We start from the raw sequence: 27608 nt of genomic DNA, 5'->3' as shown, positions 1-27608 counted from the left end.
TGGGGGCGTTTAAGAGATCCGTAGATAGGTTCATGGACGAAAAGAAATTGGTTTAGGTTGGAGGGTCACAGTTTTTTTTTAACTGGTCGGTGCAACATCGTGGGCCGAAGGGCCTGTTCTGCGCTGTAATGTTCTATGTTCTATGTTCTATGTACTGTTCTTTGTTCCCAACGAAACCAAACATGCCAAATGCCTTTTTCACCACTGTCCACCTGTGACTCCACTTTCAAGGAGCTATGAACCTGTACCCCTAGATCTGTTTACTCGATAACTCTCCCCAATGCCCTACCATTAACTGACTAAGTCCTGCCCTGGTTCAATCTACCAAAATGCATCACCTTGCATTATCCAAATTAAACTCCATCTGCCATTCGTCAGCCCACTGGCCCAATTGATCAAGATCCCGTTGCAATCCTACATAACCTTCTTCACTGTTCACTATGCCACCAATCTTGGTGTCATCTGCAAACCTACTAACCATGCCTCCTATATTCTCATCCAAATCATTAACGTAATGAGAAATAACAGTGGACCCAGCACTGATTCCGGAGGCATATCACTGGTCACAGGCATCCAGTTTGAAAAACAACCCTCTGTCTTGTGTCACCAAGCCAATTTTGTATCCATTTGGCTACCTCACCCTGGATCCCGAGAGATTTAACCTTATGCAACAACCTATGTCAAAGGCCTTGCTAAAGCCCATGTAGACATCAACTGCACTGCCCTCATCTACCTTCTTGGTCTTCAAAAAAAACCCTCCAATTTGAGACACATGATTTTCCATTCAAAGCCATGCTGACTGTCCCTAATCAGTCCTTGCCCCTCTAAATGCCTGTAGATCCAGTCTCAAAATACCTTCCAACAACTTACCCACCACAGATGTGAGACTCACTGGCCTGTAGTTCCCTGGCTTTGACCTGCAGTCCTTTTTAAACAAAGGCACATTTACCACCTTCCAATCTTTAGGCACCTCCAGTGGCTGTCGATGATTCAAATATCTCTGCTAGGGGACCTGCAATTTCCTCCCTAGCCTCCCAGTGCCCTGGGATACACTTCATCAGGAATTAAACTCAAATTCTACCAGCTGCTGGCCACAAACCCAAATCCCCAGAACATTATCTGGGTTTCTGGATTAATAGTCAAGTGACTATTAGTCACTAGGCCATTGCCTCCTAGTCAATAGGTGAAGTTGGATTAAGGAAGAACGTAATGATTGTCCATTCACAGTAACCCTGATTTAGAGTATACCAAATGAAGTATAACGTTGATAAATGCGAGGTTATACACTTTGGAGGAAATAACAAATGGGATTACTATCTCAATGGAAACAAATTAAAACATGCTACCGTGCAAAGAGACCTGGGGGTCCTTGTGCATGAGACGCAAAAGCCCAGTCTGCAGGTACAACAGGTGATCAAGAAGTCAAATGGGATGTTGGCCTATATCGCGAGGGGGATAGAATATAAAAGCAGGGATGTCTTGATGCACCTGTACAGGGCATTGGTGAGGCCGCAGCTGGAATACTGTGTGCAGTATTGGTCCCCTTATATGAGGAAGGATATATTGGCATTGGAGGGAGTGCAGAGAAGGTTCACCAGGTTGATACCGGAGAGGGGGGGTTTGGATTATGAGGGCGGCACGGTAGCGCAGTGGTTAGCACTGTTGCTTCACAGCTCCAGGGTCCCGGGTTCGATTCCCGGCTCGGGTCACTGTCTGTGTGGAGTTTGCACATTCTCCCCGTGTCTGCATGGGTTTCCTCCGGGTACTCCGGTTTCCTCCCACAGTCCAAAGATGTGCGGGTTAGGTTGATTGGCCAGGTTAAAAATTGCCCCTTAGAATCCTAAAATGTGTAAATTAGAGGGATTAGTGGGTAAATATGTGGGGGTAGGGCCTGGGTGGGATTGTGGTCAGTGCAGACTCGATGGGCCGAATGGCCTCCTTCTGCACTGTAGGGTTTCTATGATTTCTATGAGAGGCTGAGGAGATTGGGTTTGTACGCGTTGGAGTTTAGAAGGATGAGGGGGATCTTATGGAGACTTATAAGATAATGCGGGGGCTGGATAGGGTGGAGACGGAGAGATTCTTTCCACTTAGTAAGGAAGTTAAAACTAGAGGACACAGCCTCAAAATAAAGGGGGGGTCGGTTTAAGACAGAGTTGAGGAGGAACTTCTTCTCCCAGAGGGTGGTGAATCTCTGGAATTCTCTGCCCACTGTGGTGGTGGAGGCTACCTCGCGGAATATGTTTAAAGCGCGGATGGATGGATTCCTGATCGGTAAGGGAATTCAGGGTTATGGGGATCAGGCGGGTAAGTGGTACTGATCCACGTCAGATCAGCCATGATCTTATTGAATGGCGGGGCAGGCTCGAGGGGCTAGATGGCCTACTCCTGCTCCTATTTCTTATGTTCTTATGTAAATGAGATTGGAGTGTGACAGGTGCACATTGTGTTGTGGTGATGAGACCTAGCTCAAGGAAAGATGGGACTGGGTGTTCATGGGTGGCACAGTGGCGAGCACTACTGCCTCATGGCACCAGGGACCTGGGTTCAATCCCCAGCTTGGGTCACTGTGCAGACTCCAGACATTGTGTCTGCATAGGTTTCCTCCCATTCAAAAGATGTGCTGGTTAGGTGCATTGGCCATGCCAAATTCTCTGTACCCAAACAGGTGCCAGGATGGCGACCAGGGGATTTTCACAGTAACTTCATTAGTGTTAATATAAGCCCAATTGTGAAACTACATATTTGTGGGTACAAGGTGTTCAGAAAATATAGGAAAGGAGGGATGGTGGTATTGGTCAAGGAGAGCATTGCAGGTGCTGGAGAATGAGGATGCCCCCGAGGGTTCAAGGACAGGATCAATTTGGCTAGAACTAAGGAACAAAATGCAATTACATTGATCAGTGTATACAGACAGTCAACTAGTGAGGATGTAGAACCAATCTGCAGGGCAAATACAGAGATATGCAAACATAGTAAATAATAATGAGGGATTTTAATTAGCTGAATGTAGACAGGGACAGTGATGTAAAAAGGGTGGACGAGGCAAAAGTTCCTGATTATCTTCAGGAAGAGTTTCTACAGCAGTATGTATCCAGTCCAACAGGAACCTTTCGCTTCTTGCCCCAGCCAATTTTGGATGCAACTTGCCATTTTGCTTTGGTAACCAGTCTGCATGTGGGATCTACCTAAAATCCATGCAGTCCACATCAAGTGAATGAGGTAACAAGGTAGGTCAGTGATTAGTCACTTAACAAATTTTCTTTGATTAATGTATGCCTTATTTTGCCCCTCAGACTTTATCTTTTTCCCCCGACGGAAGGTGGTGGAAGGGAGAACGTCCGAGGTGCATGGGATCCTTAATTATGCTGGCTGCTTTGCCAAGGCAGCAGGAAGTGTAGACAAAGTCAATGGATGGGAGGCTGGTTTGCGTGATGGATTGGGCTACATTCACGATCTTTTTGTAGTTTCTTGTGGTCTTGGTCAGAGCAGGAGCTATACCAAGCTGTGATGCACCATAGAAAGCATTCTTTCTGGTTGTATTTGTCGAGGTTGGACAGAGTCATAGCTGACATGCCAAATTTCCTTAGTCTTCTGAGAACGTAGGTGTTGGTGAGCTTTAACTTTAGTGTCAGCATGGGGGGACCAGCACAGGATGTTGGTGATCTGAACACCTAAAAACACAAAGCTCTCGACCCTTTCTACTTCGTCCCTGTTGTTGATGTACACAAGGGCATGTTCTCCTCTACACTTCCTGAAGTCGATGACAATCTCCTTAGTTTTGTTGACATTGAGGGAGATTGTCACCACACCAGTTCACCAGGTTCTCTATCTCATTCCACCATTCTCATGTCATTCTGGTCAGGCATCCATTGAATGTCTACACTTCCCACTGCCTTGGAAAAGCAGCCAGCATAAGGACCCCACGCACCCCAGACATTCTCTTCCACCTTCTTCCGTTGGGAAAAAGATACAAAAGTCCGAGGTTACGTACCAACCGACTCAGCTTCTTTGTTGCTGCTGTCAGACTTTTGAATGGAGCTACCTTGCATTAAGTTGATCTTTCTCTACACCCTAGCTATGACTGTAACACTACATTCTGCACTTTCCTTTCCTTCTCTCTGAACAGTATGCTTTGTCTGTATAGCATGCAAGGAACAATACTTTTCGCTGCATACTAATACATGTGACAATAGTAAATCAAATACAAAATGATTGGCAGAGAGTGAGGCAGGTATGAGGACCCAGAAAACAGGTACCAGGTGTTGCTAACTGTGGCCAGGAGCAGGGATTGCAAGATGAGAAAATTGAACCAAACAGTGGTACAAGGAGCCATCAAGTGGAGCAATATGTAGTGGTGGCAATAGTGGCATTATGGGTGGGAGACAGTACAGGTAGGGCAATAAATACTGTTCAGCAAAAGATTGTGAAGGCTCTGATTGGAATATCCCTAGGGCTAGGGGTTTGGATGGAGAGGAGTTTGTTAGGTGTGTCCAGGAGAGTTTCCTGACACAGTATGTGGATAAGCCTACTAGAGGAGAGGCTGTACTTGATCTGGTGCTGGCTAATGAACCTGGACAGGTGGAGGATCTCTCGGTGGGTGAGCATCTTGGGGATAGCGATCATAATTCTATCTCCTTCACGATAGCATTGGAAAGAGATAGGATCAGGCAGGCTAGGAAAGTGTTTCTCTGGAGTAAAGGGAAATACAGTGTCATCAGGGAGGAAATTAGACGGGTAAATTGGAAGGAGGCATTCTTGGGGAAAAGTACCGAAGGAAAGTGGAGGATTTTCAAGGAATGTTTGTCTGGAGCTCTGCATGACAACGTTCCGATGAGACAGGGGGGTGTTGGTAGGGTACGGGAACCGTGGTGCACGAAGGTTGTGATGAACCTGGTGAATAAGAAAAGAGAGGCGTACAGAAGGTTCAGGGAGCTAGGAGGTGTTAAGGATTTAGAGGAGTATACGGGATGTAGGAAGGAGCTTAAGAAGGAAATTAGGAGAGCGAGAAGGGGTCATGAGAAGGCCTTGGCGGGTAAGATTAAGGAGAATCCCAAGGCTTTCTACAAATATGTCAAGAGTAAAAGGATGAGATGTGAAGGCATAGGACCCTTAAAAGGTGAAGGGGGAAAAGTTTGTGCGGAACTGTTAGAAATGGCGGAGGTGCTTAATGAATACTTTACCTCGGTATTCACGGTGGAAAGGGATCTGGGTGGTTGTACTGCTGGTTTGCGGTGGACAGAAAGGATCGAGCATGTGGACATAAAGAAAGAGGATGTGTTGGAACTATTGAATGGCATCAAGGTTGGTAAGTCGCCGGGACCGGATGGGATGTACCCCAGGTTACTGTGGGAGGCGAGGGAGGAGATTGCGGAGCCTTTGGCGATGATCTTTGCATCGTCGATGGAGACGGGAGAGGTTCCGGAGGATTGGAGGATTGCAGATGTGGTCCCTATATTCAAGAAAGGGAACAGGGACAGCCCGGGAAATTACCGACCGGTGAGTCTAACCTCAGTGGTTGGTAAGTTGATGGAGAGGATCCTGAGAGACAGGATTTATGATCATCTAGAGAAGTTTAGTATGATCAAAAGTAGTCAGCACGGCTTTGTCAAGGGCAGGTCGTGCCTTACGAGCCTGGTTGAGTTCTTTGAAAATGTGACCAAACACATTGACGAAGGAAGAGCGGTGGATGTGGTCTATATGGACTTCAGCAAGGCGTTCGATAAGGTCCCCCATGCAAGACTTCTTGAGAAAGTGAGAGGGCATGGGATCCAAGGGGCTGTTGCCTTGTGGATCCAGAACTGGCTTGCCTGCAGAAGGCAGAGAGTGGCTGTGGAGGGGTCTTTCTCTGCATGGAGGTCAGTGACCAGTGGAGTGCCCCAGGGATCTGTTCTGGGACCCTTGCTGTTTGTCATTTTCATAAATGACCTGGATGAGGAAGTGGAGGGATGGGTTGGTAAGTTTGCTGACGACACCAAGGTAGGTGGTGTTGTGGATAGTTTGGAGGGATGTCAGAAGTTGCAGCGAGACATAGATAGAATGCAAGACTGGGCGGAGAAGTGGCAGATGGACTTCAACCCGGATAAGTGTGTGGTGATCCATTTTGGCAGATCCAATGGGATGAAGCAGCAGTATAATATGAAGGGTACCATTCTTAGCAGTGTAGAGGATCAGAAGGACCTTGGGGTCCGGGTCCATAGGACTCTTAAATCGGCCTCGCAGGTGGAGGATGCGGTCAAGAAGGCGTACGGCGTACTGGCCTTCATTAATCGAGCGATTGAGTTTAGGAGTCGGGAGATAATGCTGCAGCTTTATAGGACCCTGATTAGACCCCACTTGGAGTACTGCGCGCAGTTCTGGTCACCTCATTACAGGAAAGATGTTGAAGCCATTGAAAGGGTGCAGAGGAGATTTACAAGGATGTTGCCTGGATTGGGGGGCATGCCTTATGAGGATAGGTTGAGGGAGCTTGGTCTCTTCTCCCTGGAGAGACGAAGGATGAGAGGTGACCTGATAGAGGTTTACAAGATGTTGAGAGGTCTGGATAGGGTAGACTCTCAGAGGCTATTTCCAAGGGCTGAAATGGTTGCTACGAGAGGACACAGGTTTAAGGTGCTGGGGGGTAGGTACAGAGGAGATGTCAGGGGTAAGTTTTTCACTCAGAGGGTGGTGGGTGAGTGGAATCGGCTGACGTCGGTGGTGGTGGAGGCAAACTCGTTGGGGTCTTTTAAGAGACTTCTGGATGAGTACATGGGATTTAATGGGATTGAGGGCTATAGATAGGCCTAGAGGTGGGGATGTGATCGGCGCAACTTGTGGGCCGAAGGGCCTGTTTGTGCTGTGGCTTTCTATGTTCTATGTTCTATAACAGGATTGAGAACATTTTCAGAGCTGGGGGGGAACAAGCCAGTTGTCTTGCTTCAAGTGGGTATCAATGACATAGGACTTAAGTTCTGCTAAGGGATTCTGGATTACTAATTGGCAACGGGTAAGGAAAGTCAGAGCTAACTCATGATTCAAAAATTCGTGAAAAAAGGAAAAGGTAATCATCAGTGCTGGAGAGAAAGAAGGAGTCAAACCATTATTTCGGGTTTCACCTGAATGGTGCTGGGACTAGAGTCCTATCAGATCATATAACAAGGACTGTAGGGAAGGCTTTGGAGAGAAGGGTCAAGGTTACTATGCAGGGTAGTGATACAGATCATGGTAACTAGTGAGATAGGAAGTATAAATGTGAAGCTGCTCATTTTGGCAGGAAAATTTAGAGTATTACTTAATCAGAACAACTGCAGAATAGAGGTTCAGAAGGATCTAGGTATTCTGATGCACGAGTCACAAAAAGCTAGGAGGCAGGTTCAGCACATGGATTTTTCTTATAAGAGAAATTGAACAGAAACAAGGATGTTATGCTTTGGTCAGATGGCATTGGTGGGACCACACCACATACTGTGCACATTTTGGTCTCCTCATTTGAAGATGTAAACACATTGGAGGCAGTTCACAAACATGAACAAGGGAGTAGACCAGTCAATCCCTCTGCCATTTAATAAGGTCATGGCTGATCTTAAAGTTAAAATCTGCATCCCACCTAACTGGTAATCTATCACTGCCTTGCTTACCAAGAATATACCCACCTTAAAAATATTCAGACCATGCTTCTACTGCTTTTTCAGGATGAAAACTCCAAAGACTCATGATCCTCAAATTCTCGTCACCTCCATTTTAAACATACTCCAACTCCCTTGAAATAAGGGTCAACATTCCATTGGCTTTCCCGATTACCTGCTGCATGTGCTAGCTCTGTTTCATGCACAAGTACCCAAAGTAGTTTGTGCTGCCCTTTTCTCCATTTAAATACTACTGTTCTTTTGTTCTCCGTCAAATGAACTTCATATTCTCCCACATTATATTTCATTTGTCAACTTACTTAACCTATCAAGATTTTGGTGTAAACTGCTTGCACCCCTCTCAACTTGCCTTTCCATCTATTTAATGTAGTCTGTAAATTTGGCTACAGTACATTCGCTTCCTTCCTCCAAGTCATAATTTTAAACAGATACAGTCCCAGCACTGATCCGGCACGGTAGCACAGTGGTTAGCACTGCTGCTTCACAGCTCCAGGGTCCCAGGTTCGATTCCCGGCTCGGGTCACTGTCTGTGTGGAGTTTGCACATTCTCCTCGTGTCTGCGTGGGTTTCCTCCGGGTGCTCCGGTTTCCTCCCACAGTCCAAAGATGTGCGGGTTAGGTTGATTGGCCAGGTTAAAAATTGCCCCTTAGAGTCCTGGGATGCGTAGGTTAGAGGGATTAGTGGGTAAAATATGTGGGGTGGGATTGTGGTCGGTGCAGACTCGATGGGCCGAATGGCCTCCTTCTGCACTGTAGGGTTTCTATGATTTCTATGATCCCTGTGGAACTTAACTGGTTACATGCGCCTTCAGTTAGTGCAACCAAAATTAGTTGCTCAAAATGGGAATTATTTCCTGAAAAAAAGTGTTCTAAACCATACATAGCATACTGGAAGCTTTTTAAAATGTTACTTTCAACTTGGCCACAGGCTCAATAAGAGCACTCGGGTCAAAGAGAAGAGACGAGACTCGAGCACATTGTCCAAAGATGTGCGGGTTAAGTTGATTGGCCAGGTTAAAAATTGTCCCTTAGAGTCCTGGGATGCATAGGTTAGAGGGATTAGCAGGTAAAATGTGTGGGGGTAGGGCCTGGGTGGGATTGTGGACGGTGCAGACTCGATGGGCCGAATGGCCTCCTTCTGCACTGTAGGGTTTCTATGTTTCTAGGCACTTTAGAGTGCTGCACTCTGAGGTGGGATTCAACCCTGGGTTCCCAGAGCATTACCCTGGATTATTAGTATGCCTCTCTTCAGCATCTAAGAAGGACTTGGAAGTGTCCAGTTGTTGTGAAAGGCACTAAATGCAATTGCTTTTCCTTCCTTTACTCATTACTTCTTTAGCATGTACATAGAAGACTGTGCTAAAGAAGCAAATCCAAGTGTTTCAAGCTGGCAACCATGGATAAACAGGGCCATCCAGTGCTTACTGAAGTCCAGGTCTGAGGCAGTCAAGTTGGGTGGCCCTGACCAATGCAAAAAACTCAGATACAATCTCTGGAGAACCAAAGATGCCAAGACAGTACCACACCAAGCTAGAGTCCCAGACCACATGAAAACCCACCAATTATGGCAAGGTCTATATGACACAACAGGCTACATGGATAAGGTGTAGAATCATTGGCAACAATGCACCCCTCCCCAATGAGCTCAATGCATTCAATGCCCATTTTGTGCAACCGATCAGGGAGAGGACATCATCCATCCCAGAAGCCTCGGTTGAACCGGTATCCCAGAGGTCACCATTGAGACTAAACACCAGATTAGCTTTCTTGAAAGTTAACTCTCAAAGTGACTGGCCGAAATGGGGTATCTCGACAAGCAGTCAGATCCTGTGCAGACCAGCAGATGGAGCTTCTTACTCCAATCTGAGATCCCTACCTGTTTCAAGATAACCATCATTCCTGTATCAAAGAAAACCCAGGCAGCATGCCTTAATGACTACCATCTGGTGGCACTGGCATCCATCATGAAGTGCTTTGAAAGGTTAGTCACAGCATGCATCAACTGCAGTCTCAGATAGATGGATCCACTCCAGTTTGTCTATTGCCACAACAGGTCCACAGCTGACACCATCTCCTTGGCCCTACACTCAACACTGGAACACCTGGATAACAAGGACCTGATGTGGAGATGCCAGCGTTGGACTGGGGTAAACACAATAAGAGTTTTAACAACACCAGGTTAAAGTCCAACAGGTTTATTTGGTAGCAAATGCCATTAGCTTTCAGAGCGCTGTCAGATGGAGTGGAAATCTGCTCAAACAGGACATACAGAGACACACAATCAAGTTACAGAATACTGATTAGAATGCGAATCCCTTCAACCAACCAGGTCTTAAAGATACAGACAATGTGAGTGGAGGTAGCATTAAGCACACATTAAAGAGATGTGTATTGTCTCCAGACAGGACAGCCAGTGAGATTCTGCAAGTCCAGGAGGCAAGCTGTGGGGGTTACTGCTAGTGTGACATAAACCCAAGATCCCAGTTTGGGGACCAAATTCACACCTCAGTATGCCAACATCTTCATGCACAGGTTCGAACAAGACTTCTTCACCGCACAGGGCCTTCAACTGATGCTATACACTAGATACATTGATGACATTTTCTTCCTTTGGAGTCATGGTGAGCAATCACTGAAACAACTATATGACGACATCGACAAGTTCCATCCGACCATCAGGCTCACCATGGACTACTCTCTGGAATCGGTTGCATTCTTGGACACAAACATCTCCATTAAGGACAGTCGCCTCAGCACTTCACTGTACCGCAAGCCCACGGATAACCTCATGATGCTCCACTTCTCCAGCTTCCACCCAAAACACGTTAAAGAAGCCATCCCCTACAGACAAGCCCTCCATATACACAGGATCTGCTTTGAGGATCGAATGAGGAGGATCGCAAGACACCTCCAGACACCGAAAGATGCCCTCATAAGAACAGGATATGGCGCTCGACTCATTGATTGACAGTTCTGACACAGCACAGCGAAAAACCACACCAACCTCCTCAGAAGACAAACACGGGACACGGTGGACAGAGTACCCTTCATCGTCCAGTACTTCCCCGGAGCGGAGAAGCTATGACATCTTCTCCGGAGGCTTCAACATGGTCATTGATGAAGACGAACATCTCGCCAAGGCCATCCCCACATCTTGCCTTCAAACAACCGCACAACCTCAAACTGACCATTGTCTGCAGCAAACTACCCAGCCTTCAGGAGAACAGTGACCACGACACCACACAACCCTGCCACAGCAACCTCTGCAAGACGTGCTGGATCATCGACATGGATGCCATCATCTCACGCAAGAACACCATCTACCAGGTACACGGTACATACTCTTGCAACTCGGCCAACGTTGTCTACCTGTTACGCTGCAGGAAAGGATGTCCCGAGGCATGGTACATTGGGGAAACCATGCAAACACTACGACAACGGATGAATGAACACTGCTTACCAGGCAAGACTGTTCTCTTCCTGTGGGGGAGCACTTCAGTGGTCACGGGTATTCAGCCTCTGATCTTCAGGTAAGCGTTCTCCAAGGCGGCCTTCACAACACACGACAGCGCAGAGTCGCTGAGCAGAAACTGATAGCCAAGTTCCGCACACATGAGGACGGCCTCAACCAGGATCTTGGGTTTATGTCACACTATCAGTAACCCCCACAGCTTGCCTCCTAGACTTGCAGAATCTCACTGGCTGTCCTGTCTGGAGACAATACACATCTCTAACCTGTGCTTAATGCTCCCTCCACTCACATTGTCTGTATCTTTAAGACCTGGTTGGCTGTAGAGATTCGCATTCTAATCAGTATTCTGTAACTTGATTTTGTGTCTCTGTGCGTGCCCTGTTTGAGCAGATTTCCACTCCATCTGACGAAGGAGCAGCACTCTGAAAGCTAATGGCATTTGCAACCAAATAAACCTGTTGGACTTTAACCTGGTGTTGTTAAAACTCTAACAAGGACCTGTCAGACTCCTATATATTGAGCACAGCTCAGCTTTCAAATCATTATCGTAACAAATACAAAGGGCTAGGTTCCTCCCTCTAACTGGATCCTAGACTTCCTAACCCACAGACCAGAATCAGTAAGGATAGGTCATGACACCTTTACGATTATCCTCAACATTGGTGTCCTGCAAGGCAATCCTCAGCCTCTTACTTTTATTCCTTATATGCTCATGCAAAATCTGCTCCAACTCTATTTTCAAGTTTGCTGATGACAACTGTAGTGGGTTGGATCTGAAACAATAAGACAGTACAAGAGAGAATTTGGTGAAATTGAGAGATGACAATCTCTCCCTCAATGTCAACAAATGAAGGAGATAGTCATCAACTTCAGGAAATGTATTGGAGCACATGCCCCTGTCTACATCAGTAAGTGGAAATGGTTGAGAGCTTCAGATTTTGACGTGTTCAGGCCAATCTGTCCTGGTACCTCCACACTGACACTATAGTTAAGAAAACCCAACAACACCTCTATTTTCCTCAGCAGGCTAAGAAAATTCAGCATGTCCACTGACTCAATTTTTACAGATGCACCATAGAAAGTGTCCTTTCCTGATATATGACAGCTTGGTATGGCTCCTGCTCTGACCAAGACTGCAAGAAACTAAAGGGTTGCCAATGTAGCCCAGTCCATCATGCAAACCAGCCTCCCATCCACTGACTTTACACACTTCAGAAAAGCAGCCAACATAATCAAGGACCCCACACACCCTGGACATTCCATCTTCTTCCATTGGGAAAAAGACAAGTCTGAGAACATGTACCAACCAACTCAAAAACAGCCCCCTTCTACCATCAATTAAGCTGATCTTTCTCTTCACCCTATCCTTTCCTTCTTCCATATGTATATTTTGTATGGAAACAATACTGCTTCCCAATACATGTGACAATGTATTGTCACATGTATTGGGAAACATGCTGGGTCCACTGTTATTAGTCATTTATCATAGAAATCACAGAACCCCTACAGTACAGAAAGAGGCCATTCGGCCCATCGAGTCTGCACCGACCACATTCCCACCTAGGCCCTACCCCCCATATCCCTACATATTTAACCCGCTAATCCCTCTAATCTACTCATCCCAGGACACTAAGGGGCAATTTTAGCATGGCCAATCAACCTAACCCACACATCTTTGGACTGTGGGAGGAAACCCACGCAGACACGAGGAGAATGTGCAAACTCCACACAGACAGTGACCCAAGCCGGGAATCGAATCCAGGTCCCTGGAGCTGTGAAGCAGCAGTGCTAACCACTGTGTTAATGATTTGGATGAGAATATAGGAGGCATGGTTAGTAAGTTTGCAGATGACACCAAGATTGGTGGCATAGTGGACAGTGAAGGTGATCTAGGATTGCAACGGGATCTTGATCAATAGGGCCAGTGGGCTGACTAATGGCAGATGGACTTTAATTTAGATAAATGCGAGGTGATGCATTGTGGTAGACTGAACCAGGGCAGGACTTGCTCAGTTAATGGTAGGGCTTTGGGGAGAACAAAGTGCATTACAGCACAGGAACAGGCCCTTCGGCTCTCCAAGCTTGCACCGACCACGCTGCCTGACTGAACTAAAACCCCCTACCCTTCAACAGTACCATAACCCTCTACTCCCATCATGTGTGTGTGGCCAGACGCTCCTTAAAACTCACTATTGTATCTGCTTCCACTACCTCCCCCAGCAGCATGTTCCAGGCACCCACCACCCTCTTTAGAAAAAAGCCCGCCTCGTACATCTCCTTTAAACCTTGCCCCTGAAACCTATGCTCCCTAGTAATTGACTCTTCTCCCCTGGGAAAAAGCTTCTGACTAGCCACTCTGTCCATGCCCCTCAATCTCGTAAACTTCTATCAGGTCACCCCTCAACCTCCATTGTTCCAGTGAGAAGAAACCAAGTTTCTCCAACCTCTCTTCATAACTAATGCCCTCCTTAACAGGCAACATCCTGGTAAATCTTCTGTACCCTCTCCAAAGCCTCCACACCCTTCTGGTAATGTGGCAACCAGAATTGAACATTATATTCCAAGTGCAGCCTAAGAATCTATAAAGCTGCAACATGACTTGCCAATGTTTAAACTCAATGCCCCTACCGATGAAGGCAAGCATGCCATATGCCTTCTTGACTACCTTCTCCACCTATGTTGCTACTTTGTGACCTGTGTACCTGTACACCCAGATCCCTCTGCCTATCAATACTCTTCAGGGTTCTGCCATTTACTGTATTTCCTCTCTATTAGGCCTTCCAAAATGCATTACCTCACATTTATCCAGATTAAGCTCCATCTGCCATCTCTCCGCCCAAGCCTCCAACCGATCTATATCCTGATGGTGCTCATCGCTATCCACAAATCCACCAAGCTGTGTGTCAACTGTGCGGCACGGTAGCACAGTGGTTAGCACTGCTGCTTCACAGCTGCAAAAACTTGGTTTTGATTCCCGGCTTGGGTCACTGTCTGTGTGGAGTTTGCACATTCTCCTAGTGTCTGTGTGGGTTTCCTCCGGGTGCTCCGGTTTCCTCTCAGTCCAAAGATGCGTGGGTTAGGTTGATTGGCTATGCTAAAAATTGCCCTTAGTGTCCCGAGATGCGTAGGTTAGAGGGATTAGTGGGTAAATGTGGGAGTAGTGCCTGGGTGAGATGGTGGTCGGTTCAGACTTGATGGGCCGAATGGCCTGTTTCTGCACTGTAGGGTTTCTATGATTTCTAACTTAATCAAACCACAGCCTTCCATTCAGAAACACACCCTTCCACTGTTACCCTGTCTTCTATGATAGAGCCAGTCCTGTATCCATCTTGCCAGCTTACCTCTGATCCCTTGCGACTTCACCTTCTGCATCAGTCTGCTATGAGGGACCTTGTCAAAGCCTTAAAGTTAATGTAGACAACATCCACTGCCCTACCTTCAATCATCTTCGTCACTTCCTCAAAAAACTTGATCAAGTTAGTGAGAATGACCTCCCCTTCACAAAACCATGTTGCCGCTCACTAATATGTCCACTTATTTCCAAGTGGGAGTAAATCCTGTCTCGAAGAATCCTCTCCAATATTCTTTTTTTAAAAAAAAGTTATAGAACAAAGATCTAGGGGTACAGGTTCATAGCTCCTTGAAAGTGGAGTCACAGGCGGATAGAGTAATGAAGGCATTCAGCATGCTTGGTTTCATTGGTCAGAACATCGAATACAAGAGTTGGGACGTCTTGAAGTTGTACAAGACATTGGTATGGTCACACTTAGAATACTGTGTTCAGTTTGGTCACCCCATTATAGAAAGGATATTATTAAACTAGAAAGAGTGCAGAAAAGACTTACTAGGATGCTACCGAGACTTGATGGATTGAGTTATAAGGAGAGGCTGGATAGACAGACTTCTTTCTCTGGAGCGTAGGAGGCTGAGAGGTGATCTTATAGAGGTCTATAAAATAATGAGGGGCATAGATCAGCTAGATAGTCAATATCTTTTCCCAAAGGTCAGGGAGTCTAAAACTAGAGGGCATAGGTTTAAGGCGAGAGGGGAGAGATACAGAAGGGTCCAGAGGAGCATTCCCCCCCCCCTACAGAGGGTGGCGAGTGTCTGGAACAAGCTGCCAGAGGTAGAAGTGGGTACAATCATCATTTAAAAAACATTTAGACAGTTCCATGGGTAAGATGGGTATAGAGGGATTTGGGCTAAATGTGAGCAATTGGGACTAGCTTAGGGATTTTAAAAAAAAAGCAGCATGGATAATTTGGACCGAAGGGTCTGTTTCCATGATGTAAACCTCTGACTCTAAATCAAATACAAAACAATGACAAAGAACCTACTGGCAAGTTAAAAACATGCAGCTCTAAGAATGGTCCAATGTTTAGGTGGCACTTAGGCGAATGGATGCAATGAATCAACAGACAGTAGTTGGTCAAAAGCAAAAATCAGAATTTCACTATACACAGGTGCAAACTTACCACTTTTTTAAAGTCTTCCTCTGCTTCATCCAACCTTCCCTGTTTGAGCAGCAAGTTTCCTCTCTGTAATCTAGCCTAAATATAGTCAAAATCATAAGTTATACCAAAACAAATTTGGCTGTGTATTTTTTCATGCAATATAACCATGAGCAAAATTCTATGCAAGACTTTCTCAACTCAAAACAGTAGAGGAAACTAAAGAGCATTACTTACAGATGTGAAGTCTGGTTTCAGCTCAATGACCTTACTTAGGTCCGGAAGAGCAGACTTTGATTTACCCATAGCCAGATAGACTGTGGCTCGTCTATAATACGCAATATAGTTATCTGGATCCCCATCTGCAAACACAAGTCATCAGATAGAATTAAGGATGGTCTTGCTTTAAACAGCAAGATTCTGAAGCTTTAATAAAAAAGACAAGCCATGTCTATTGAAATGGTTGAGCATTGCTGTTGCATACAAATCTAAATCAGAACAGAATGCAAATAATTTGGGTTAGTACCAAAACTTCAGAAGGTCTAGCTAAACAGCTGAATGCACCACATGGTGTGAAACTGAACAAACTGAAACAATGGAGAGGGAGTATGAGGGTAGTGCAGTTAGTGTTGTGTATGTAGATTTTCAAAAGTATTGTGACAACTTTTCACATTATATTCGTATTAGCAAAATGAAAGCTCATGGGATACAAAATTGTCTAAAAGCAGAATAGTGGCAAACAATTGTTCGATATATTAGTATGTACTGGGGGTACGCAACACATTTGCTATGACAAAACAAATAAATGATAGTCTTCTTGAAGTCAAAACTGAGGTAGACGAAATTTAATGCAAAGTGATACATTTTGGTGGAAAGGATGCAAAGAGGCATGAACTAAATTATACAAATTTTAAAGAAGGTGCAGCCATATTATGGCATGGGCAGTGTATTATCAAGGTGAATTGACTTGATGAGCTCAAGGGTAGGTGGGTATCTGCTCCATTTTGCTAACTCACTGAAAGCATGACAAGTGGTGGCACAAAATCCAGCCTATGGTGTTCAATTCTGAGCCTATGCTTAATGTCAAGATTTGCCGAAGATATTTACTGGAATGGAACACAAGTTCTTATGGAGACTGAGAAGATTAGTCAAGATGTTTACAATCATTAAAAGTATAGAATTGTACAGGCAAAGCTGCACTCATTTTAAACACAGCACTGTGACCAATTAACTCAATTTTAACTGAAGATTCTCAACCTGAAACAATTGTGTGGCGTTTGTATGTTCTCCCAGTGTGTCTACATGGGTTTTGCCCCTTAGTGCCAGGGGTATTAGCAGGGGAAATCTGTGGGGTTGCAGGGATAGTGCTGGGGGGGGGGGGGTGGATTGTTGTCAGTGCCAGTTTGATGGGCCAAATGGCCTCCTTCTGCACTCACTGTAGGGATTCTATGAACTGTTTCTCACTTCATTCATGCTGCCAGGCGTGCAGGTTTTTCCAAAAAGCATACTGAACACACGTCTATTGCTTTCGACCAAAAGCAGTTTAGCCAGCATTAACTGGCACACAAATATGGGCAAGCCAAGGCATGAAAAAAAGTGTTATGAAAAGCATAGGTTAGTTAGAGTTCCACTCATAAGGATGCCCAAAAAACTAATAAGAAGTCTCACAACACCAAGTCCAACAGGAGAGTGGGCTCCACTCACCTGATGAAGGAGCAGTGCTCCGAAAGCTCGTGATACCAAATAAACCTGTTGGACTTTAACCTGGTGTTGAGAGACTTCTGACTGTGTCCACCCTAGTCTAAGACCAGCATCTCCACATCAAGAAAACTAATCAATCCCTTGCTTAAAAACCACCAATATCCCTCCAAAGTTGCAGTTGTAATCACCTCACCTCAGACTTCACAGCATGGAGACTTAAAAAATGTCACTAAAATGGGGCTTAAACAAAAATAAATGTAGGGACCAGTTTAAATCATGCATAAAAAATTGCGAATGTTGGAAATCTGAAATCAAAACAAATGTTGGATAAACTCAGATTCAACTGAGACTGATCTGCACTTGCTACTATAACCCAATACACCCCACTTCTCCCAGCTCCAGGGCACTCCTGACACTTGACTAAGCCATACACCCAGCAGGTACTTGCAGTCGAGAGCCTTTGAAATTGCAACAAAACTCATCTCAGGCCTCCTGCACATGACTGCAACAGTGTCTTCACAATTACGACACCTGAAGATCTTCAGTGTTCACATCAACGAAATAAAAGCCAACAGGACCTTGGTTTCGCATTTCAAAAAAAAAGACAATTCCTCTGACAATGCTGGATTATGAATTATCTACCCAAGTCTTGAGTAGACAGATGAATCTGAAAACAATCAAGTTTGACACTAAGACAATGAAAAACGTCCTCAGTTATGCACTATTACTGTCCACTGGTGGTGCTATTATTAAGATAGCACTTGGCGTTGGACTGGGGTAAACACAGTAAGAGTTTTAACAACACCAGGTTAAAGTCCAACAGGTTTATTTGGTAGCAAATACCATTAGCTTTCGGAGCGCTGCTCCTTCGGCAGATGGAGTGGATATCTGCTCTCAAACAGGGCACAGAGACACAAAATCAAGTTACAGAATACTGAGTAGAATGCGAATCTCTACAGCCAACCAGGCCTTAAAGATACAGACAATGTGAGTGGAGGAGGGAGCATTAAGCACACGTTAAAGAGAGGTGTATTGTCTCCCGACAGGACAGCCAGTGAGATTCTGCAAGTCCAGGAGGCAAGCTGTGGGGGTTACTGATAGTGTGACATGAACCCATCAGTAACGCCCACAGCTTGTCTCCTGGACTTGCAGAATCTCACAGGCTGTCCTGTCTGGAGACAATACACATCTCTTTAACCTGTGCCTAATGCCCTCTCCACTCACATTGTATCTTTAAGACCCAGTTGGCTGTAAAGATTCACATTCTAATCAGTATTTTATAACTCGATTGTGTGTCCGTATGACCTGTTTGTCAGATGGAGTGGATATCTGCTCTCAAAAGGAGCAGTGCTCCAAAAGCTAATGGCATTTACTACCAAATAAGCCTGTTGGACTTTAACCTGGTGTTAAAACTCTTACTGGCTATACTCAAGGGCAGCAGTGGTTAGCACTGCTGCCTCACAGCACCAGGGACCTGGCTTGGGTTAGTGTGTGTGGAATTTGCACATTCTCCCAGTGTGTGTGGGTTTCCTCCCACACTCCAAAAGGTGTGGATTGGGTGGATTGGCTGTGCTAAATTGCCCCATGTCAGGGGAACTAGCTCGATTAATGCATGGGTTTCGGCGGATTATGGGCTGGGTGGGGTTGTGGTTGGTGCAGACTCGATGGGCCAAATGGCCTCCTTCTGCTTTGCAGGATTCTATGATTCTATGGCATAAAGCCCACCTACTTGCTCTGGCAGTCATTAAATCATGGCTCGTGTCTTATTTCACACCACCAAAAAAAACTGGAAATCTCACTGGGATCATCCAAAGCTTAAATCAGCTGCCCGATTAGTCATCTATTACAAATAACAATAATGCAAGTTCTTTTATAATGTCAAGGACAATATGCATTTCATGCAAACAGCACAGCTCCACTATAGTGAGACTTGTGACGCAATGCTATACCATCCCCTAACAAGAGGAAATTTTTAAAAGAGACCATAACACAGTTATCACTGAAAAAAAAATCTATTCTATTAAGAACGCGGCCTGTGCAAATGGTTTTGTTCACCTGCAAAGTTACAATTAAAATGTTAGTACAAACCTCAAATCTGTTGTGATTGACAGAACAACCAAACTAGTTTAGCAAGTTCCAAATAAAAACAGAACAATTTTTGACCTAATAAATCATATGGCAAACGTTTGCTGGAAAATCTCAGCAAGTCCAACAGCATCTCTGGAGGAAGATAGAGTCAGAATGGCACTTTGTAAGTCAAGTGGGTTTGTTTGTGCTTACTGGAGAAAATACAGGGCAACATCAATAAGAATGGTAAACTTAATTTTGGGTGTTTACAGCAACAAAATTCAAGGGAAATTTTAGTCACTTGTCTCCATTTTAGTCCCCTCCTCCAAACCCTCAGGAGTTTATCTAATTCTAGGTGTTGAGGTTGAGGGGTGGAAAAGAGCAAATGTTATTTGATGTGAAACATTATTTGATTGAGGATTTCCAGCATCTTAAGTATTTTGTGTTGATATCCATCCATTTCTTTCTTACTCGACAAGAAATTGATACATCTTGGAGAACCTATTCACCAAGTAGTACTTATACCAACTGCTGTTCAATTTTTTTTGCACGTGCTGTTTTCTTGAAATATTAATTTGGTGCCAAAAATGATGAATGAAAATTGCATTGCTAACAGTACATCTGTAACAGATACGTACCTACAGCAGCATGAAAATGAGACAACGCATCTGCTAACTGTCCTGCAGCCAGCAGTTTCTTCCCCATTTCAAGGTGCTTTTCAACTTCAGCATTTATACCACCTTCTATTCCTGAAAAACAGGAAAAAGAAATTTAATTGGAGGGCAAAACACTTCAGGCTATCAATAAAGCCAAGTTTGCCATCAGTTTGACTTTGCCTAGAAAGCATTTTGAGATCAAAATGAGCTGAGTGAAGGAGAAAAGAACAGACAGCTGTCAATGAGAGCATTTTTAAAATGTTTGAATTAATCCTTAAATATAAAAATTAGAGTGCCCATAAGAACTATTTGCAGAGGTGTATGGACACCATTTCCTGACATTCAAGCACTTAATTTGGCTATCTGCAATCATGCTCACCTGAAAAGTGCCAAACTTCATTACCAAAATTTTTTTTTTACTGAAGCGGTCTAACCGATCAAGGCAATCAAGAATATCAATATCAGGGAACAACTTTATATTGTAGAAGAGGAGTGCTGATTTGTAGGCAAATGGCCTTTGATTAGTAGAAGTATTGTCATTGAGAATGAACCAGTAATGGGTCACCAACAGTTAACTGCCAAGTATTAAAAACTAAGCTGTTCCATTCTGGTGAAGGCATCCCCCAGAGGAACGAACGAGCAAATGCTATCATCTTTTCTTTAGTTGAAACATGTGCAGTGTACATGTTCTTTTTGCATAATAAAACAGTATATTAGAGTATGTAGCTTCCAGTGCATGCATGTGCCACACTGACCTTAAATTGGTTGTCAGCTTATATTGTTAAGCACACTAAAGGAGAACATGCCGAAAGCTTGAAGTTTTTAGGTGACCAGATCACCAACAACCTGTCCTGGTCCCCCCATGCCAACACTATAGTTAAAAAGCCCATCAACACCTCTATTTGCTCAGAAGACCAAGGAAAATTTGGCATGTCAGCTATGACTCTTACCAACTTTTACAGATACACCATAGAAAGCATTCTCTGGTTGTATCACAGCTTGGTATAGCTCCTGCTCTGTCCAAGACCACAAGGAACTACAAAAGGTCATGAATGTAGCCCAATCCATCACACAAACCTGCCTCCCATCCATTGACTCTGTCTATACTTCCCGCTTCTCGGCAAAGCAGCCAACATAATTAAGGACCCCACACACCCTGGACATTCTCCCTTCCACTTTCTTCCATTGGGAAAAAGATACAAAAGTCTGAGTACCAACTGACTCAAGAACAGCTTCTTCCCTGCTGCAGTCAGATTTTTGAATGGACTTGCCTTGCATTAAGTTGACCTTTCTCTACACCCTAGCTATGACTAACACAGTACTCATTTCCTTCTCTATGAACAGTATGTTTTGTCTGTATAGTGTGCAAGAAACAATACTTTTCATTGTTAATTTTTGATTTGTCACGTTAAGCAATTGTTGTCCAATCACAGAATCTGTCAATTTTGAACTTTGCAAACATGGACTGGCTGCATAGAACAAAGAACAGTACAGGAACAGGCCCAATGACCCACCAGCCTGTATCAAACCAACACCTCTTGCCTCTACATGGTCCATAGCCCACTATTCCCTGCCTATTTATCTGTCAGGATGCTTCTCAAATGTTAGTATCCGTTTCCACCACCTCCTCAGGCAGCACATTCCAAGCACCTACCACCCTCTAAAGACTCCCTTTTACCTTAAACCTTCCGTCCGAGTAATTGACATTTCTACCCTGGGAAAAAGACTCCGACCATCCATGCCTCATTGTAAACTTCTATCAGGTCACCTTCAGTCTCCAACGTTCAACTGAAAACAAACCAAGTTTGTCCAATCTCTTCTCATAGGTAATATCCTTCAAACCTGTACCCTCTCCAAAACTTCAAACTGAACACAGCAATGCGGCCCAAGTTCTATACAGTTGTAAAATGACTTGGCAATTTTTGTATTCTATGCCCTGACCAAAGGCAAGCATGTCATATGGCTTTTTAGAAACATAGAAAACTACAGCACAAAACAGGCCCTTCGGCCCCACAAGTTGTGCCGAACATATCCCTACCTTTTAGGCCTACCTATAACCCTCCATCCTATTAAGTCCCATGTACTCATCCAGGAGTCTCTTAAAAGTCCCTATTGTGTTTGCCTCCACCACTGATGGCAGCCGATTCCACTCGCCCACCACCCTCTGGAAAAACTTCCCTCTAACATTTCCCCTGTACCTACTCCCCCAGCACCTTCAAACTGTGTCCTCTCGTAGCAGCCATTTCCACCTGGGGAAAAAGCCTCTGAGTCCACCTGATCTATGCCTCGCAACATCTTATATACCTCTATTAGGTCTCCTCTCATCCTATGTCTCTTCAAGGAGAAAAGACCGAACTCCCTCAGCCTATCCTCATAAGGCATGCCACTCAATCCAGGCAACATCCTTGTAAATCTCCTCCCTTTCAATCTTTTCCACATCCTTACTGTAATGAGGCGACCAGAACGGAGCACAGTACTCCAAGTGGGGTCTGACGAGTGTCTTGTATAGCTGCATCATTATCCCCGGACTCCTAAACTCAATCCCTCAATTGATAAAGGCCAGCACACCATACACCTTCTTAACCACCTCCTCCACCTGCAGGGCCAATTTTAGAGTCCTATGGACCCAGACCCCAAGGTCCTTCTGATCCTCTACCATACTAAGACTCTTTCCCTTAATATTGTACTCCTTCATCCCATTTGACCTGCCAAAATGGACCACTACGCATTTATCTGGGTTGAAGTCCATCTGCCACTTTTCCGCCCAGTCTTGCATCCTATCTATGTCCCTCTGTAACTTCTGACATCCCTCCAGACTATCCACAACCCCACCAACCTTTGTGTCGTCGGCAAACTTACCAACCCATCTCTCCACTTCCTCATCCAGGTCATTTATGAAAATGACAAACAGCAAGGGTCCCAGAACAGATCCCTGGGGCACACCACTGGTGACTGACCTCCATTTAGAAAAAGACCCATCTATACCCACTCTCTGCCTCCTTTGGGCAAGCTAGATCTGGATCCACAGGGCAACAGCCCGTTGGATCCCATGCCCCCTCACTTTTTCTAGAAGCCTTGCATGGGGGAACTTATCAAGCGCCTTGCTAAAATCCATATAAACCACATCTACCGCTTTCCTTTTGTCAATGCGTTTAGTCACATTTTCGAAGAACTCCACCAGGCTCATAAGGCACAATCTGCCTTTGACAAAACCATGCTGAGTATTCTTGAGCATACTAAACCTCTCTAAATGCTCATAAATCTTGTCCCTCAGGATCTTCATCAGCTTACCAACCACTGAGGTTAGACTCACCGGTCAGTAATTCTGGGCTATCCCTATTCCCCTTCTTGAAAATCATAGAAATCATAGAAACCCTACAGTACAGAAAGAGGCCATTCGGCCCATCGAGTCTGCACCGACCACAATCCCACCCAGGCCCTCCCCCCATATCCCTACATCGTTTACCCGCTAATCCCTCTAATTTATGCATCCCAGGACACTAAGGGGCAATTTTAGCATGGCCAATCAACCTAACCCGCACATCTTTGGACTGTGGGAGGAAACCTGAGCACCCGGAGGAAACCCACGCAGACACGAGGCAAATGTGCAAACTCCACAGACAGTGACCCAAGCCGGGAATCGAATCCAGGTCCCTGGAGCTGTGAAGCAGCAGTGCTAACCACTGTGCTACTGTGCCGCCCACGAAATAGGAACCACATCCACAATCCTCCGGCACCTCTCCAGTCTCCATCGACGACACAAAGATCATCGCCAGAGGCTCTGCAATCTCTTCCCTCGCCTCCCACAGTAACCTGGGGTACATCCCATCCAGACCCGCCGACGTATCTATCTTGATGCCATTCAAAGATTCCAGCACAACCTCTTTGTTAAAGTCCACATACTCAATCTTTTCAGTCCACCGCAAGCCCGCAGTACATCCACCCAGGTCCTTCTCCTTTGTGAAAACCGAGGCAAAATACTCATTAAGCACCTCTGCCATTTCTACTGGTTCCGTACAGATTTTCCCGCCTTCACCTTTTATAGGCCCTATTCCTTCACGTCTCATCCTTTTACTCTTCACATATTTATAGAATGCCTTAGGGTTTTCCCTAATTCTACTTGCCAAGGCCTTCTCGTGACCCCTTGTGGCTCTCCTAATTTCCTTCCTTAGTCCCTTCCTACAAGCCGTATACTCATCTAGATCCCCATCTTCACCAAGCTCTGAACCTTTTGTACGCTTTCCTTTTCTTCTCGACTAGGTCCCGCACAGCTTTCGTGCACCACGGTTCCTTTAACCTACCAACTCCTCCCTGTCTGCTCAGAACATTGTCCTGTAGAACCCTAGACAGACATTCCTTGAAAAACTGCCACCTCTCTTCAGTACATTTCCCCAAGAATACCTCCTTCCAATTTACTCCTCTAATTTGCTGATCACATTGTGTTGCCGCTTTCACAGAACTGTGGACCTGCACACCCAAATCCCTCGATGTTAGTGCTTCTAAGGGTTCTGCCATTTACTGTACATGTCCTTCCTGCATTAGACCTCCCAATTTGTCCAGAATAAATTCCATCTGCATTTCTCTGCCCAAGTCTTCAGCCTACCTATATCCGGCTGTTTCCTTTGGCAATCCTCCTATCTGCAGCTCCCCAAATCCTTGGGTCATCTATAAACTTGCTAACCAAACCACCTACATTACAAACATGGGTCGCAGAACACTCCTGCTCAGAGATCTCCAGTCAGAAAAGCACCCTTCCATGACCAAGCCAGTTCTGTATCCATTTTACCAGTTTACCACAGATCCCCATGTGACTTCACCTTCTGTATCAACATGCCATGATGGACCTCGTCAAAGGCTTTGCTAGAATTTATGTAGACAACCACTACTAACCTGTCCACAAACAATCTTGAAAACTCAAGTTCGAGACACAAGCTCTCCCAGACAAAACCAGACTACCGATTGCTAACAAGTCCATATTTTATCCCCCAAATGCAAGTAAATCCTGTCTTTAAGCATCTTCTCCCTACCACTGACACCAGACTCAGCCTGTAATTTCCAGATTATCACTGTTGCTCTTAAACAAAGGAACAACATTGGCTATTCTCCAGTCCTCTGGGACCTCTCCTGTGACAATGGATACCAAGGTTTCATACAAGGTTCCAACAATTTCCTCCCTTGCCTTTCAGTATTCGGAGATAGATCCCACCTGGGGACTTGTCTACCTTACTTTCAAGGCACCCAATACCTTTTTTATATTGACATGCCCTAGAATTCAACATACTCCTATCTAGATTCACCATCCAATGCAGGTATTTGTTAAGGACCTTATCCACTTTCTCCAGCTCTACACAAATTCCATCCTTTGTCCCAGAGTAGATCTACCATTTCCCTAGCTATGCTCTTGCTCATTACACATCAAATGTCTTGGGATCTTTCTTAATCCTGTTTGTCAAATATATTTCAAGGTCCTTTTTAGCCCTCAACTCCCTCGCACAAGTTCTTTCCTGCTTTCTTTATATTCAAGGGTTTTGTCAGTCTCTCCTTTTCCAACATAACACATGGTTTTTTTTGGACTAAGCTCACAATTTTCTCTCATCATCCAAAGTTCCTGAATCTGGTCATCCATATCCTTCATTGTCACAGGAAAATGCTGGTCTGAGCCTTCCCTTCGAGCTCAGAAACAGGAAGGGCAGTCACTATGCTGGGGGTATAATACAGGCCTCCCAACAGCCCACGGGAAGTTGAGGAACAGATATGCAAGGAGATTCTGGACAGGTGTAGAAAACATAGGGTTGTTGGAGTGGGAGACTTTAATTTCTCTCATATAGACTGGAAATCTTTTAGGGCTGGGGGTCTGGACAGGGAGGATATGTGTAAAATGTGTCCAGGAAGGTTCTTTGGAACAATATGTTGATAGTCCAACTAGAGAGGAGGCTATACTGGACAATGAGCCCGGTCAGGTCAAAGTTTCAGTGGGGGAACATATGAACAGTGACCACAATTCTGTAAACTTTCGGATAGTCATGGAAAAGGATGTGTTGTCCTATGGGTAAGGTGCTGAATTGGGGGAAGGCCAACTACGGCCAGATTAGGCAGGATTTGGTGGCTGTTGATTGGGAGAGGCTGTTCGAGGGTAAATCCACATCTGGCATGTGGGAGTCTTTTAAAGGAGCAGTTGATAGGAGTGCAGGACAGGCATGTGCCTGTAAAAAGGGAGGACAGGAAAGGTAGGATTCGAGAGCCGTGGATAACCAGGGAAATTGTGGGTCTAATCAAAAAGAAAAAAAGATGCATACATAAGGTCCAGGCAGCCAGAAACAGATGAAGTACTGGAGGAATACAGAGAAAGTAGAAAAGAACTCAAACAGGGAGTCAGAAGGGCAAAAAGGGGTCACGAAATGTCCTTGGCAGACAGGATTAAGGAGAATCCCAAGGCATTTTATACATACGTTAGGAACAAGAGGGTTGTCAGAGAATGAGTTGGACCTCAAGAACAAGGGGGGGGGGGAGGAAATTATGCTTAGAACCCAAGGAAGCAGGTGAGATCCTAAATGAATACTTTGCATCAGTATTCACAAAGGAGGGGGACACGTTGATTGGTAGTGTCTCAGAGAGATGTGTAGACCCATTAGAACAAATCACAATTACAAGGGAGGAAGTGTCAGGTGTTTTAGGAAGCATTAAGGTAGACAAATCCCCAGGGCCAGATGACATCTGTCCTAGATTACTGAGAGAGACAAAAGATGAAATTGCTGGGCCTCTAACAGAAATCTTTGTTTCTTCATTGGACATAGGCAAGGTCCCAGAGGATTGGAGGATAGCAAATGTGGTCTCATTTTTTAAGAAGGGTAGCAAGGATAACCCGGGTAATTATAGGCCAGTGAGCTTGACGTCCGTGGTAGGGAAATTGTTGAAGATTCTTAGAGATAGGATTATATGCACATTTAGAACTGAAAAGTCTCATCAGCAATAGACAACATAGTTTTGCACGAGGGAGGTCATGCCTCACAAATTTGGTTGAGTTTTTTTGAGGTGACAAAAATGATTGACGAGGGAAGGGCCGTGGATGTCGTCTACATGGATTTCAGTAAAGCATTTGACAAGGTCCCCCATGGCAGGCTGGTGCAAAGGGTTAAATCTCACAGGATCAAAGGTGAACTAGCTAGATGGGTACAGAACTGGCTTGGCCATAGAAGACAGAGGGTAGCAGTGGAGGGGTCTTTTTCTGATTGGAGGTCTGTGACTAGTGGTGTTCTGCAGGGCTCTGCACTGGGACCTCTGCTGGAGGAAGATGTAGCTGTTGTGATCAGCAAGTTTGCGGATGACAAAGATTGCTGGAGTTGCGGATAGCGATGAACATTGTCAGAGAATACAGCAGGATATAGATAGGCTGGAACTTTGGGCGGAGAAATGGCAGATGGAATTTAATCCAGATAAATGCGAAGTGATGCATTTTGGTAGATCTAATGCAGGGGGAGCTATACAATAAATGGCAGAACCATCAGGAGTATAGACAGAGGGATCTGGGTGTACAAGTCCACAGATCCTTAAAGGTGGCAGCACAGGTGGAGAGGATGGTGAAGGCAGCATATGGCATGCTTGCCTTTATTGGACGGGGCAGAGAGTATAAAAGT

General features: G+C 45.0%; 1 protein-coding gene across 1 annotated transcript in view; it reads right to left on the bottom strand.

The window, feature by feature from the left end:
* dnajc3a (DnaJ (Hsp40) homolog, subfamily C, member 3a) overlaps nucleotides 1-27608 on the bottom strand; it is a 110205-nt gene that overhangs the window by 62715 nt on the left and 19882 nt on the right. The window contains exons 2-4 of the mRNA XM_078221656.1: nucleotides 19957-20067; nucleotides 15788-15912; nucleotides 15575-15649 (exon numbers count right to left, since the gene is read on the bottom strand). Coding sequence (XP_078077782.1) covers nucleotides 15575-15649; nucleotides 15788-15912; nucleotides 19957-20067 — 311 coding nt within the window. The remainder of the gene's footprint in view (nucleotides 1-15574; nucleotides 15650-15787; nucleotides 15913-19956; nucleotides 20068-27608) is intronic.

Source organism: Mustelus asterias, chromosome 10 (genome assembly GCF_964213995.1).
Source record: "Mustelus asterias chromosome 10, sMusAst1.hap1.1, whole genome shotgun sequence".
NCBI lineage: Eukaryota > Metazoa > Chordata > Chondrichthyes > Carcharhiniformes > Triakidae > Mustelus > Mustelus asterias.
The sequence above is the reverse complement of the archived record's forward strand: the minus strand, read 5'-3'. Positions and strand labels throughout refer to the sequence as shown.